At 37.2% G+C, this 16,808-nt stretch overlaps 1 protein-coding gene across 2 annotated transcripts in view; it reads right to left on the bottom strand.

Annotated features, from left to right (window-relative positions):
- LOC127629231 (tyrosine-protein phosphatase non-receptor type 11-like) overlaps window positions 1–13,689 on the bottom strand; it is a 50,663-nt gene extending 36,974 nt beyond the window's left edge. The window contains exon 1 of one of the 2 annotated variants that reach the window (XM_052106368.1): window positions 13,535–13,689. In XM_052106368.1, the coding sequence (XP_051962328.1) occupies window positions 13,535–13,548 (14 nt within the window). In that variant the 5' untranslated portion in view covers window positions 13,549–13,689. The remainder of the gene's footprint in view (window positions 1–13,534) is intronic. The other variant, XM_052106370.1, reaches the window with a different exon arrangement.
- Window positions 13,690–16,808: the final 3,119 nt, after the last annotated feature.

Here is a 16,808-nt window from a genome sequence, read left to right as displayed (position 1 = left end):
GAGACAGGCCTGATGACAAAAAGCGATAGATATACTTAGTCTCCCCCACTCAGTTTCAAAGACCCTCTCGTGTCTATATCGGGCACAGACGAGTCCCTGTGGCTGGATTTTGATACATTTACTGATATTTTTAGAAGAGCTGATTTTGCTCCCGCATATCAGTCTAGCAAAAACACGGGGGTCAAACACACACATCTAGATATTTTGTCTACACCTTTTAGTTTAATGTCACTCACAAATCTAAGCTACATCTTTTATGTCCTAGTTTTAGAGGTATGGTGCATAATGGTGCTGAATCTATACTGTAAGTGTGAGTTGATTGATTTTAGCCATTACAAAAGCCGAAGCACATTAATGTAAGGTCAAATCAATTCATGCACATAACTGGAATGGTATATATTCAAGGCTAGATGCGGCACTGGCCCCTCTTTCTACTTACTGATGGAGAAATATGTTAACATTTTTTAACTTGTCCCAGCATAGATGGTCCAAGGACACCTAAAACAAAATCTAATGTCAACGATAATACTCAAATTCTCAACAGCTGATAACAACCCTTCCAATAGAAACAGTCCCCTGGAAAGGATCAAGCATTTGCTTTGAGCCTTAAAAGACGAGTCCTGGTTAAGAAAGAGATGCATTTTTATACAATCAGTCTCAACATTAAAACCACCTTATTGTGTAGGTACCCCACGTGCTACCAAAACAGTGACAACCCACATCTCAGAATTGCATTCTGAGATTATATTCTTCTCATCACAATTGTACAGAGCGGTTATCTGAGTTACAGTAGACTTTGTCAGTTCGAACAAGTCTGGCCATTCTCTGTTGACCTCTCTCATCAACAAGGCATTTCCATCCACAGAACTGCCCCTCAATGGATGATTTTTACTTTTGTTACCATTCGGTGTAAATTATAGAGACTGAAAATCCCAGGAGATCAGCAGTTACAGAAACACTCAAACCAGCCCATCTGGCACCAACAATCATGCCACTCGCCAAATCACATTTTTTCCCCATTCTGATGGTTGATGTGAACATTGGCTGATAAGATAATCACATTGTAACAGTTTGTGGAAAGGAGGATGCTGGGGCCGGCTTGACAAAACACGTAGACATTTATTGTTGCACTTTTCAGTCGCACAGTACACAAAAGGTTTGCTTTTCAGCTTCACCGCACATAAATTCTGTTGCCTTTTCAGCTCAACACACTACAAACAAACAGCTTCACACATCTCACTCTACCATCTGCCGCTCTCTCCTCTCCTTAAGTACTCCCACCACCCCTCGCTGGAATGCGAGACAGGTGTGGCATGTAGGTGAAAGTCATTTGCCACTTATCTTCCCGGCCTCGCTCTGCCCAGACAGAGCTCGGCTCCACCCAGCTCACCACACACATGGATGATTGTTGGTGCCAGCCTGTATTTGAAATACTCAAACCAGCCTGTCTGGCACCAACAATCATCCATGCAATTATCTAATCAGCCAATTGTGTTGCAGCAGTGCAGTGCATAAAATCATGCAGATACAGGTCAGGAACTTCAGTTAATGTTTACATCAACCATCAGAATGGAGAATGTAATCTCAGTGATTTGGACCTTGGCATGATTGTTAGTGCCAGATGGGCTGGGTTTCTATTCCTGAAGTCCCAAAAACAAGAAGAATCCAGTGAGGGGAAGTTCTGTGGATGGAAACACCTTGTTGATGAGAGAGGTCAACGGAGAATGGCCAGACTGGTTCGAACTGACAAAGTCTACGGTAACTCAGAAGACCGCTCTGTACAATTGTGGTGAGAAGAATATCGTCTCAAAATAGCATTGAGATGTGGATTGTCACCGTTTTGGTGGCACGAGGGGTACCTACACAATATTAGGCAGGTGGTTTTAATGTTGTGGCTGATCGGTGCTGAGCCCTATTGTTCTTCTAAAGATTCGTATTATTATCATTACATGTCTTTTCAAAGATTTTGGTACTTTTGGGGTACATAACATGCTTGAAAATGTCTCATACATGAAAATTGAGCCAAATGTTTGTCCTTGTAGGCTGATCTCATTGATGTGGCTAATGTGGGTCAAGGGCATAGCTCCACCAACTTGAAGGTAGAGTGTCATTTTTCACAGACTTTAAAATATCCATGTTAATTTTACCTGAATTGCTTAAAAAAAAAAAAAAAAAGGAATGTCAAGACAGTGCAGATTTAAAATTCTGAAGGGATTCTTGATATCTTAAATATTGTTGCCATGGCAATGCATTAAATGTCTTCATTCCTCTTTGTGAATATTCACGTTGAGGTAATTGGCATAATTTAATTTGAAAGTTTATTGTTAATAAGCATTTCTTATTTTTTATTTAAATAAAATATAACAAAAATATCAACTGAAATGTAAAAATACTAGAAAACCCAAGCTATGTCTAACCCAGAGTGTTGTAATTGCCACTCTGAGTGGCAATTACAAGAAATGTCCAATAGAGGGCATCCAAGCTCCATTGTTGACTGATTCCCAAAATAACACTGAGAAGATTTTTCCTGTTGTCTCCAGAAGGGATCCATCTTTTGCACATTATGTATTTGAAATATCCAGTTCTTGAGTTGGAATTTCTGTTTCATCTGATCTGTGTATGTTTTGATTACCGATCCGACGCTGTAATGCGTTATTTTGAATTGATGATAAATGTTTGTTCTGGCTGTAATCAATGTCGTTTTGTGTCAGCAGTTTTTTGTTTTATTCAGTTCGCACTCTTTTCCAGGAAATAGAAAAGAGAAATATGTCCGACATTGTGATTGCCTTCTCGGCCATATTGTTTGCATGTATGTAGAGCATGTGTTTTATCTTAATCTCGCTCTCTTTATTGCTCTCAGGTGTAGGGTAACCAGGTGATCTGATTGTAAATGTAGAGCACTGGCACTCAATGTGTTTCCTTCCTTTATAAATCAAGTGTTTCATGGCTGGGTTGTGCGATGGTTGTTTGTGAGCTGTGCCATCTTGGTCACCCGTGCTCTCGCGAGATTTTTTTTTTTTTATCTACACAGTGGTGATATGGCAACAAGTAAACAAATAAAGTTTCGTCTTACCAACATGTGTGGAATCGTTTAAACCACATGTGTGACAACTAACCCTGCGTTAGTTTGTGCCCCACGCTCCTCTAGTCTACAAATCTGAAAATGGCAATATATGCTGATATAAGTGTTCATAAATGTTTTTACTGATATAAAAATGTCACATTTAGTATTGGCTCGAGGTGGTACTAAAAATGTATCCGGTACTATCCACAGTGGAAAACCCCAAAAAAGCGAGCAGAGTCAAGTTGAGTCGAGTTGTACCGTGCAGTGGAAAATCCCATTATATTCCTGGCCTCGTTCTGCCCAGACACAGCTCGGCTCCACCCTGCTCACCACAAAAGGCTATATAAACAGTTGCGTATGAATAACGAATGCATACTAAAAGTTAACGTACTTAATTTATTTTGAAAGAGAACAGAGAAATAAATGCAACAAAAGAAACTGAGATCTACTGCAACAAAATTACAAGGCTAAATTACTTCTGTGCTCATTAAACTCTGCCTAGACCAACTTAACACCTAATGCATTGAATCACATTTCTTAATTTAATTTAAAGCAATTTTAGGGATATATGAAAATGGTAAATGACAATATAATTTTCAGATCTACATAATTTTTTCAATAAATAATTATATTAAATTATAGCAAAAATTTTAAATTATTCAGATAGCAATAAAATAAAAAATTAACAATTAAAAATGAATATATATAGACCTCTGTCTGTCATATGGAGGGAGCGGGAGCCAAGTGAACAATCCACAAGACTTTAATGCCCCAATTTTCAGTGTACTTCAAAACATAGATGTGTTTTTCTGCACAAAAAACAAACACATTCAATAAAACTCAACAGCCTTGCTTTTCAGCAGTCACTGTGGCACAGTCAAACACAGATCTGTGTGTCTGTCTCTCCCCGTCTGCTGCTGTCTTCTCACCGCTCTTCGGTACCACAACTACCGGGCTGGCCCAATCGCTGCTACTCTTGTATTACACCCATTTCAAGCATTGCCCCCAATTCTTCCTGAACAATCTTTTTCTTGTGTTCAGGAAGACGACAGGGGCAGCTCCAAACTACCACCCCCCGTAAGGTCTCAATATGGTGCTCTATGAGGTTCGTGCGACTGGGTTGGGGTGGAAACTCTGCTTGCAACCTGGCAGTATCTGTAAGCTGCAACAGCGAGAGGTGGTCTCTGCAAGGGACCGGGGTGAATGAACATGATTTGGGAAATACCTCCGGCCCGAGCTCCGCCCTCTCCGGAACTACCGTCGCCAAGGCTACAGGTACCGCGCCTCCCTCCATGGATTGAGAAGGTTGAGGTGGTAGGTTTGACATGCTCCTATCCTATTTGTTTGCCTAACCTCATAATCGAGATTTACGACTCGTTTTGTGACCTCAAAGGGCCCTTGCCACTTGGCGAGTAATTTGGAGCTTGAGGTGGGCAGCAATACAAGCACTTTATCTCCCTGTGCGAATTCCCATAGTCGAGTGCTCCTGTCATACAGCTGACGTTCTTGTGCTTGGAGCTAATTCTCCTGCGTTAACTGCCCCAAACATTTACATTTACTATTCGAGGTCCTTCCTCCCAAGCTTCCCCTATGATGTCAAGCACGCCCCATGGCCGGCGTCCATACAGTAGCTCAAAAGGGGAACACCGCGGAGGCTTGCGGGACCTCTCATACTGCAGACTGACACATGACCACGCCCCCATGCCACAATGGAATTTGTAGTAAAATCATTGTAACGGCAAAGTTAACATAGTTACTGTCATGGTTACAATACTATAGTAAAATCAAGGTCATTATATGTAAATTATAATTACCATTGTAAAACAATGGTTAATTGTATCAAAACTCTGATACAATGGTGACAGCAGTCATTGTTACTTCAGTCATGGCTATACTACAATATTACTGAATAAAACCATGGTTAATTTTCGTTTGTGTCCTTAACTAAAAATACAATGCTCTAATTACTTACTCAACATTTAACTTAATACCTGCATTTATGCATCAACATAATGTGCATTTCATATTCAACTCAACATTTAGAAGTTGTACATCACTATAAAACGAATAACCTTGCTGTAAAAATGTATGCTAGAAGAGATGTCGAGTTTTTTAATCATACGTGGAAATCCCACATCTTCATCAACAGAGTATGGGCAACATAACTTTGGCAATGAGTTTTTGTTTCATGTCTGTCCGAACTAGCACTGGACACCTGATTAAAGACGGAAGGGATTGTGTCTGTGTGCAGTTTCGGGGTCACCTCCGGTGCATACTATATATTCCCAGGTGATGTCAGCGTAAATAAATAATCAAACATCGATTTATTACCAGCATACAGCCCTCGCGTCAAGCAATGTCTGCAAACAGTGCCTGTTTTGTAAAGGTTTTTTGACCATCGCTGTTTTGATTGCCCTCAAAATGAAAAGGTTCCCACACAAGATACCTGAATGACGTAGGGGCTTCTATCTTGTGGCTTGTTTTCTTTGCTTGCCGTTTTCAACTTCACATTAATGTGTGCAGATCTGCAAATCATCAACTGATTTAACAAACTTAGAGTTAATAGGACAACTTCTCCCTGTAGAAAGTTAACCCACGTGAAACACAGGCGAAGTGTGTCCATCTTCAGAGCCAAACAGGTGCATCATCGGAGATTACAACTGATTTATACCCCGATTTATATATTTATACGAAACCTGCAAAGATAATAAATAAATAAATAAATGTAGTATGAAAATAAAGGAATAAATGTCTTTGGTAAAACAAATCTAATTAGTTTTTAATTAAATTTATTCTTGAATTTTTGTATGATTTTTTTCCTTTATTATTTTCTCTTTTTATTTTTATTCTTTATTTAATTTTGTATTTAATTATTTATGTGTTCATTTATTTTTATATTTATTTATTCCCACATTTACAGAAAAGTAAAAATAAATACATGTATAAATATATATGGGAATATATAAATATGGAAATAAATATATGTGGGAATGAATAAATATATATTTTATATAAATATAAAAACACCTAAATAAAAAATAAAAACAATGCAAAATAAATGAATAAATACAATTTAAAAAAAGTTAAAAATAAATACAGAAAATAAAGGAAAAAAGTCATACAATAATAAATTCAGGAATACATTTAATTAAAAACAAATTATATTTTTTTTATCAAGACATGCATTCCTTTATTTATTTTATTATTATTAAATTTATTTATTATTTTTGCAGGTTTGGGCCAGCATATATTTGATTTAAGTTTTTTTTTTTTTCAATCAATGAATATAATTTTCAATGTAAAATCACTGAATATTCACCAGTCCCGCCGATGTAAATGGATATTGCGAGATTAAAATAAGTTAAAAGTTTGAAATCAAAGAGTCTTGCTTTATTGTGTAGGCTTAACCCTAACCCTGCTTAACAAAATTACCCCATAGTACCACCTAGCATCCGACCAAAATTAATACTGGTGTTCATCAGTTTCCTGTGGAGGTTTTTATTTTTTTGCAACCAACCAACCAACCAACCAAACAAAACTTGGTCTACCAAGACTCTTCCCATCGACTAAACAGGGCAGCCCTAATGCTAGCTGAGGTAAGGGACTGTTAGGAATGCAGACGAGGGCAGACGAGGAGTGGGGATCTAACTGCGGGTTCTTTATTAGTCAAAAGTGAAGGCAAACAAACAGGAACAAAAGAAACATCCACGAGGGGAAATAATGAAACAAAAACACGAAAAAACATCCAAGAAGAACACAGGCTGGGGAAACATCCACAAAAGGCAAAGATAACATACATCAACATTCACATTCAAGGAAACATACAATGATTGACCAGGAGTGGAGAAACAGCAGGGTTTAAATACACAGGAGACATGATGATAACAAACGACAATCAGGTGAGAACAATGACACAGGGCTGGCAGTGATGAGGGCCGGGAATTGTCGGAAGTGTAGTTTTTGACAAAGACTAGTGAAACACAGGGCAGACAACAAGGGAATCGTGACAGGGACATTCCATCGTTTAAACTGGTGTGTATAAATGAGTATATGCTTCAAAATTGTCTAGAATAATGTCAAATGCATGTGTCCACCTTGCACTGTTTTCCGAAAGCCAACAGGTGGAATATATTATTACTATATTAATAAATATATTATTATATTTATCCATATTGTTCCTTATATGATCTGATGGCATGCATTTTACATATTGAGAGCTTAGGCATACTATATCAGTGAGCTTATTGGATTGTGGTTTCTCTTTATTGAGATTTTTTTTATATTAGATTAGATTAGATTCAACTTTATTGTCATTGTGCAAAATACAAGTTCAGAGCCAATGAAATGCAGTTAGCATCTAACCAGAAGTGCAAATATCAATATGTATATATAGTATGTATGTATGTGTGTATATATATAAATAAATAAATAAATAAATAAATATGTAAGTATATACAATATGGGTTTTTTGAGTGCAAAGTTATGATCATCAACAGTCTAACACTTTCCATTTCAATTGTATTTTATATGCCAATAACAGAAAGAAAAATGTAAGCTACCACGGTGTAAAGTTAACATTGTTTTGAGGGCATTCACACAAAAAAGAAAATTCTCACCATTCCTATCTTCATCATGCCATCCCAGATGTGAATGACTTAATTTGTTCAGCAGAGAACAAATGAAGATTTCAATTTTTGGGTGAACTAATCCTTTAAGATGACAACACTAAATTGATGGCTGTGGAAAAAACTGTGTACTCAGCAAACCTTTGGTCAAGACAAGCAGAATTCCTGAAACTTTTGGACAGGCTATCTCATTTCACTACAGTGGAGGCATTTTTGCTGCCTGTGAATTTCAGTACTAAGCTACAGGTTCTTTCCCTTTTAAGACAAATGAGTCTATCTTTCAGAGATGTATCAATGTTTCCGGGAAACAAAGTTTAAATATTTTTATCAGAATCAACATTTTATGAGTCAATCACTTAATGGTGGAACTTTTGAGAACTGACGACCATTTACATGCAACAAAAATATGGCCCCATATTTTTACATGACCCCACAGAAATTACCATGCAGTGAGACATCTCTTCCTTTTTCCTCTTTCCTTTACACCATTTACTCACTAACACACACACACACACACACACACACAGTGAGAGAAAGAGTGACACAAAAGATACTTTTTGATCCAGAAATGTAAACCTATAATATCAAATTGTCAACACGCATATACACACACCAGTAAGCAAATAATCTTGTGACCAATTAACATAAAAAGAGTAAGTATAACATTACGTTTATCTTTAAATAATTCTTCGACTTCCTGTTAAAAATGTCATGGTAAAAAATAAAATGGCATGGTAAAAAATAAAATGGCGTGTAGCATTTGCTGAATACCTGGATCGGTATTGGCTCCGAAGCGTACGTTTTTAAAAGGATCGGGTATCTGTCCGATGAGACCTATCCAAATCTGATACTGAGTGTTAGTCATGTTCATTACTGTCACTCTCAAAAAATGACATAAAAGAACCCTAAAAAAAAACATTAAAGTAGTTAATATGACACGTGCATTTTATTGAAAACCACTTGAAGACGTGCAATAGCACTGAAGACAGATGCAATAGAGGCCTGGCAGAGCATCACCAGGGATGAAACCCAGTGTCTGGTGATGTCTATGCATTCCAGACTTCAGGCTGTAATTGACTGCAAAGGATTTGCAACCAAGTATTAAAAAGTGAAAGTTTGATTTATGATTGTTAATCTGTCCCATTACTTTTGGTCCCTTAAAAAGTGGGAGGCACATATATAAACTGTTGTAATTCCTACACCGTTCACCTGATTTGGATGTAAATACCCTCAAATTAAAGCTGAAAGTCTGCAGTTAAAGCACATCTTGTTCGTTTCATTTCAAATCCATTGTGGTGGTGTATAGAGCCAAAAAGATTAGAATTGTGTCAATGTCCCAATATTTGTGGACCTGACTGTATACTGAGATATATATATATATATATATATATATATATATATATATTCTACTTGAATAAAAACACGGAGTGATGTACAGTAGGCTATATGGGTAGCAACATAAGGTGATACATGTTATACTCCAAAGCCAATTATATATTATTATTTTTATGTTAGCAGAGTCCTCATATTAATTTAAGACTACATGGAATATTTTAACTAAAAATTATTTTGTCAAATCGAATGACCAGTGAATGTTATAAGGTGATTAAAGAAATAGTTCACCCAAAAATGGAAAATCACTCATCATTAACTCACCCTCATGCCATTTCAAATGTGTATGGCTTTATTTCTTCTGCTGTACACAAACAAAGGTTTTTAGAAGTATATCTCAACTTTGTAGATCAATACAATGCAAGTGAATGGTGACCAAAACGTTGATGCTCCAAAAGCAAATAAAGCCAGCATAAAAGTAATCCATACAACTACAGTGGTTTTATTCATGTCTTCAAAAGTCAAATGATTGGTGTGGGTGAGAAACATAAATAATATACACCGATCAGCCACAACAGTAAAACCCCCTCATGCCACCAAAATAGCACCAACCCGCATCTCAGAATAGCATTCTGAGATTATATTTTTCTCACCACAATTGTACAGAGTGGTTATCTGAGTTAACGTAGACTTTGTCAGTTTGAACCAGTCTGGCCATTCTCTGTTGACCTCTCTCATCAACAAGGCGTTTCCATCCACAGAACTGCCCCTCACTGGATGTTTTTTGTTTTTGGCACCATTCGGAATAAATTCTAGAGACTGTTGACTGTGAAAATCCCATGAGATCAGCAGTTACAGAAATAATATACCAGACCATCTGACACCAACAATCATGCCATGGTCCAAATCACTGAGATCACATTTTTACCCCATTCTGATGGTTGAAACATTAACCGAAGCTCCTGACCCATATTTGCATGATTATATGTACTGCACTGCTGCAACGCAATTATCTGATTAGATAATCGCATGGATGTTTGTTGGTGCCAGACGGGCTGTTTTAAGTATTTCTGTAACTGCTGATCTCCTAGGATTTTGTTTTGGCGGCACAAGGGGGAACTATACAATATTAGGCAAGTGGTTTAATGTTGTGGCTGATCGGTGTATGTCCACTCTCTCACCAGCCCTCCTAAGTGGTCTCTTCTCTACTAAGAGTTCTTCTTCTTTTGTTTTTGGGGATTTGCATCCTTTGTGCGTATCGCCACATAATTGGTAGGGAGGAGAATTTATAGTAAAACATGACTTTTTGATCCGTTTCTCACCCACACATATCATATTGCTTCTGGATATATGGATTTTACCACTGTAGTTGTATTGATTTTTTATATGCTGCCTTTCTATGCTTTTTTGGAGCTTCTGGCCACCATTCACTTGCATTCTATGTACCAACATAGTTTTTTCAGAGATATTTTTCTGTTGTGTTCAGCAGAAGAAAGTCATACACATCTGGATTGGGGGAGTAAATGATGAGTATAATTTTGTTTTGATGTCACCGCAGCACTCCCATGGCTGCTATGACGTCAGTGTCCCTGAGGGAGATTATTAATCTGCCGGGGGATGTGGTTATGCAATCTTCAGAAATGCAGTGCTTTATCTATAGATTTTTCTCTCTCTTCAAAGAGATTCTGACCTTCTGTACTCTGTGTGGTGGAAGTGCCAGTGCAAACAATGCTGGTAACTCTATCATTGAGGACTGTACTTTATGTCATTTAACTGTTTTGTACATTTCCGCCATATGCTGGGAAAGGCCAAAACTACATACGAAAGAGTGATCCTGTGGCGCTTTTCTAGATTTATTCACAGATGCAGAAGAATGCTTATATGTAAGAATAATAAAAGTCTAACAAGATTTTTAATTATGTTATATAAGTTATTGTGGGGGACGTCCCAGTCTTACAATATCAGCAAATTCTTTTACAATAATTGGAAATACATACAGTAAGCTAATTTTACCCAACAGAATGCATGTGTGGGTCAATATGGGAAATCTAGGGACAAAATAGATGCATATCTATATACATATAGTCTAGGTTTTTAATTGAAGATCTGTGTGTACTTAACCACAGGTTGCTCCTGGAAACTGTGAATGTATATACAGTCTTTGTATATACTGTTGTGACAGGGCGGAGGGCGGGGCCAGGTCGTGATTCCGCACACCCGGCCCCTAATCAAGCCTCAGAGAGGGATAAAGGCCGACTGAAAGCTGCAGTGCGAGAGAGAGAGAGATTTGCGGACAGCTGTCTGATATAGAATAAAACAAAAATTGTACTCAAACACATATCTATAAATAGTAAATCCAGAGAAACTGATATTTTTTCAGTGGTCTCCAATTTTTTCCCAGAGCTGTATACCATTACCGTGATATAGAATTTTGGTCATATGGTCCACCCCTACCCAAACACCTGGCACTGTTGCATCCTGCCTCACAGTCAGAAGTTGTTATTCTTGGGCTCATATAACACAATAGAATTACCCTAACCTTACTGAATTGTTTAGAATTTTGTTATTGAGAGAAACAAAAAGCATTAATGCAGAAGAACAGCAGCACAGCTATACGTGCCTTTACAAAACATGAATCATGACAACAGACATACCATAAATAACTTTATATTAAGGTACAAGATCTGCTGTTGTAAGAATATATTTTTTTCATGTTATGTAAATGTATTTGTGTTTTTCCAATAAGGCTATAAACATTCATTTCAAAAGCATCTTTGACACATTTGTGTTGTTATGGGACTGGCTCAGTGTTATTCATTAGAAATACAAATTTATATTAACCTTGTAAACAATGTTGATTACATTTATTCACTCAGTAGGTATTTGTGAGTTACAGGAGGACCAAAGATCAGAGATATTGTGGTCTCTGCATCACAAAAACATGGACACAGCTGCAGGGCTTTTGTGCAACTGGTAAAACATAAGCCTTCATGCAACAATCTTGTTTCTTTCTATTATATTTTATACAGGAATTATCTTGTTTATGTACTTATTAATTATTTTAATCTGTCCAGGTTGCTCTTGCCCTGACTACAGGTACCAGTCCCAGACAACTGACACTACAACATGTAGTAGCAACGAAGAAGGGTAACCTCAAGTAAAGTGCCAAGTGTGATGTGTTTGTACATAAAAAGTGTAAAAAAAACTTCTTTTTTTTAAAATCGATCATATGGGTTCGAAACAACATGAGGGTGAGCAAATGCCAATTTTAATTTTGGAGTGAACAATTAGCCAAAAGAAGACAATGTTAATTATTTAGGTAAATGTTTATTGCGCTTTCATTTGAATACATGGGAATATTACTTAAGTCTGACTTCACATCAGCGAACAATAAAGGAGCATATTATATATTTTAAAATGTATCCTGTATTAGAGCTGGAACCACTGCGTTTGGGAGCAGGTGAGTCTTATTAGTTAGAAAGCTTCTGATATGTAACAAACATATTGTCACCAGGACTTACACTCTAAATTTTATTGTTTTGCATTTAACAATGTGACAGGACTTTGTCCTTGGTTATATTACAAAAATTTAGTTAAACCTTTGATTCCTTCTGCTGGTCTCAGACGCAGTTTTTTTTTAATGGCGCTTGTAAACTGTGCATGCCGAGTGAACTTCTGAATAAACCATGTCCCGCCAGATGGTACATCTGTAAAGTGAGACCCCTATCTAGTGGTAGCTGCTTTTATTACACAAAGTTACATGTGGATAGTACAAGGCAAAACCAGTGGAAAGGAAGTCTCAAAATTCAAATGAATGAAACACACAAAAAGACTTAAATTAATGCACATTCAATACTTCACAAGACCATTTTGTGTTTCACTTGGAACATCTTCATTTGGTTGCATCCACAAACTGTGATTTATTTGTACAAAAGGGAACAATTATATTCACAAATGTCTCTATTTGTAAAAATAGCTGCACATTCATTTAATTTGGAATTTCACAGACACAAGTTGAAAGGCATTTGTTTGTGGATAGTAAGATGCATCTATGACATCAAATTGATGGATAAGCGTTTAGCATTTGTGAATTCATACGATTTTGATACTATATTCATCCCATGAATACATCCGTCCATCTGTACATAAACCTTGTCATTACACTAATAAACCTCAGCGTTATTATGCAGTTTAAAGAGTTGTATTGAAGACAGGGTGACTGCGCTATACCGATTCACATTCGATTTCCGTTAGCGACAGCGATAAAATCAGCACAACTAAATAAACAAAAGAGAAGACAAATCTAACAAAACAATATTCCAAATGACACTACTGTGCAATATCGTTTACCTAAGCAAACACCCATCTAGCATGCATTGATTCGGTATAATGGGCCAGAGTGGACCAGGCGTCCGACTCATTGCCGTGTTTCGTCCTGGATCAGTGGATCCATTCACACAGGAATCATCAATCAGTAATCACTATTGCAGTTTTAATGTAGCCTTCAACTTACCTTCGAGACGACATTGCCGTCCTAGGAGCTGTCAGACGGGTGTGAGCGTCCAGAATGAGAAAGTGGAATAAAGTGATCCTGCCTTCACCGTGTCACTGCAGCGGAGCTAAACGCGAGCGTGAGAGCGTCAAACAGCGACCGACTCTCACGCCGGTTTCACACTGCACGCTTTAGCAGCGCGTACGGTGAGCGGAAGCAGGACACGCGCGTTTTGCTTTCATACTGGCAGCGTTTGACGCGCGCGGCGTGTTTACAGACAAAGTAGGCTACTCTATAATGGGTAAGTTGGCATTGCTTTATTTCGTTTTCAAATACATTTATATTATATTATTATAATAATATTAATATAATATTATATAACTTTTGGTTCATCTTTGTTTTTGTTGACCGTGTAGTGCGAGTTGTTGATAGAAGGAAGGCCATTGCGCTGTATTTGCTATCACGAAGACTACGGAAAAGACGCAGATTTTGGGTTCACTCCATGAACCGACGAAGGAGAGAATATGGTGCATACATATTACCATCTTGTCGCCGAACTCCGTCTTGACCGTGACCGACACCTAAACTTCTTCAGGATGAATGCAGAGCAAGTGGATCACATTCTTTCCCTGATTGGAGGCCAACTAACAAGGCAAATAACAAACTACAGGCAGTCCATTGAACCCAAGCAGCGACTTGCAGTTACATCTGCTTCTCTTATTTATGTGTGCTTACTGTGTGCAAAATGTAAATAAATGCTTACATTTGTTGTTTCTTGGAGAAAGATTTTTTATTTAGATTGTTGAAATGTCTGATACACATCTAATTTACAAACATTACCCATCATGAACATCTTAAAGATAATTCATAAATGTGTGTAATAACAAACAGCACAGTTTCTCGAAAATTCAACAAAATCATGCATACTGAATGTGTGCTATAATAACTATTCTATTTCACTTTCTATATTGAGTTAAGTTGTTTGGGCCAGGGAAAGGTTGTCAAAAACACTTTTAAATTACTTACCATCGGCACCAAGAGCTACTGCAACTTCATCCCATGCCTTTTCCTTTGCCTGTGAGTCTTTATAAAGCATATTTCGTGGATCATAAATAACTGAACGTTTCTCAACCTCCACAATGAGACGAGTGTCGTCCATTATTATATTTTCAGGTGCACTCGACCATGCCGGCTGTGACACCACGTGCTTTTGTTTATGATTGTCAGCATGACATCCTTATGACAATATATATATATATATATATATATATATATATATATATATATATATATATATATATATATTAGTTATGTGTATATACATTTATACATTAAATTAATCTAACTTAAACTAAACTGGCAGTATAAATTATTTAAACTTGTTTTTGTAGTTTGGGCAACAAGTTTGTTTTTGGACATTTGTTATCTTTTTAAATTGATGAAGGTCATTTGATTGACTGTTTAAAACACAATAGATATCATCAATGCGCTTTTGGTAACTGCTGTGTATTTTTGCCATGATCAATGCATTGTCACTTTAATTCAGCGTAAGCCGCGCGTCAAAAATAGACAGGACGCCGAAACGATCGCGGCACTGCTGCTCCTGCTCTGCTCCTGCTACGCGCTGCCGCGCCGCCTCTCCGTGCGGTGTAAATGCTCTAATCTGTTAACATGGGCGCCGAAAAGAATACGCGCTGCTTACGCTAACGCATGCAGTGTGAAACCGGCGTCACTCACTTACTTACTCGCCTCTCGCTCAGAGACAGAGGGCACACCACAGGCAACTGGGTGTCAAACTTTATCCAGAAGTTTCTAACAGGAGTTCGTCATAATAAAGCTGTTACCATTTGCTGCCTTACAAAAAAATATTAGGCTATAGGCTCTTCTAAATAAAGCCATATATATATATATATATATATATATATATATATATATATATATATATATATATATATATATATATATATATATACAAAATTCAAATGAATGATATATATATATATATATATATATATATATATATATATATATATATATATATATATATATATATATACATACAACAGTTAGTTCCGGTTCTCGAATCTGATTGGATGAGAGACATTCCATGAGTACTGATGGTCTGACACCATTAGCACTCAACCTTCACGGTGTGTATCGCTACGCTTGTGTTTGTGCCATTCTAAACTAAAGTGTAAGAGCTGTGAAAATGTGTTAAAAGTCATCTGTCTCTTTACATTTAATTTTGTGACATTACATATTTTGACATACCAGCCAGCAGGTGGAGGCAAAATACTATTTTTGTATGTAATATGAGCCAGTTGGTGACGTAAAGTGAGTCAGCATCACTCAGTGTTTATATTCAACAGCACTCCACGGGGGGCCTGTGTAGCTCAGCAATTAAAGATGCTGACTTCCACACCTGGAGTCGCAAGTTCAAATCCATGCAGAGTGACTCCAGTCGGGCCTCCTGAGCAACCAATTGGCCCGGTTGCTAAGGTGGGTAGAGTCACGTTGGGTTCACCTCCTCATAGTCACTTTAATGTGGTTCTCCCTCTCAGTGGGGATGTCACGGAGAATAGTGTGAGCCTCCACACATGCTAGGTCTCCGCGGTAACTCGCTAAACAAGCCACGTGATAAGATGCGCTTATTGACAGTCTCAGATATGGCGGCAACTGAGATTTGTCATCTGTCACTATGCCACCACAAGGACTTAAGAGCGCATTGGGAATTGGGCATTCCAAATTGGGGAAAAAAAACAGCTTTAAACTAACAACCTCAGCATTAAGGCTCATCACAGCTGAGAGACACAACAGACTGATTAATTACACAAACTCAAGGCGCTTACCTCTTACCGGAGTTTACACATTGGAGAGGACATCCTGTTTAAAATGGCGGAGGAGATTTCGGTTTCTATAGTGAATGACTCTTGCGCAACGGCTACTGCGAAATAGGGAAAAATACCCTATGGTCTTTCACCAAAATGACATAATCTTAAAAAATCTGACTAACACCTGACTTGTGACCATACACAATTTTTTCTATCATATATATATATATATATATATATATATATATATATATATATATATATATATATATATATATATATATATTTATTCTACTTGAATAAAAACACGGAGTGATGTACAGTAGGCTATATGGGTAGGAACATAAGGTGATACATGTTATACTCCAATGCTAATTATATATTATTATTTTTATGTTAGCAGAGTCCTCATATTAATTTAAGACTACATGGAATATTTTAACTAAAAATTATTTTGTCAAATC

The sequence above is a fragment of the Xyrauchen texanus genome, chromosome 35 (assembly GCF_025860055.1).
Source record: "Xyrauchen texanus isolate HMW12.3.18 chromosome 35, RBS_HiC_50CHRs, whole genome shotgun sequence".
Classification (NCBI taxonomy): Eukaryota; Metazoa; Chordata; class Actinopteri; order Cypriniformes; family Catostomidae; genus Xyrauchen; species Xyrauchen texanus.
Note: the sequence above shows the minus strand (reverse complement) of the source record. Positions and strands in the feature narration are given on the sequence as shown.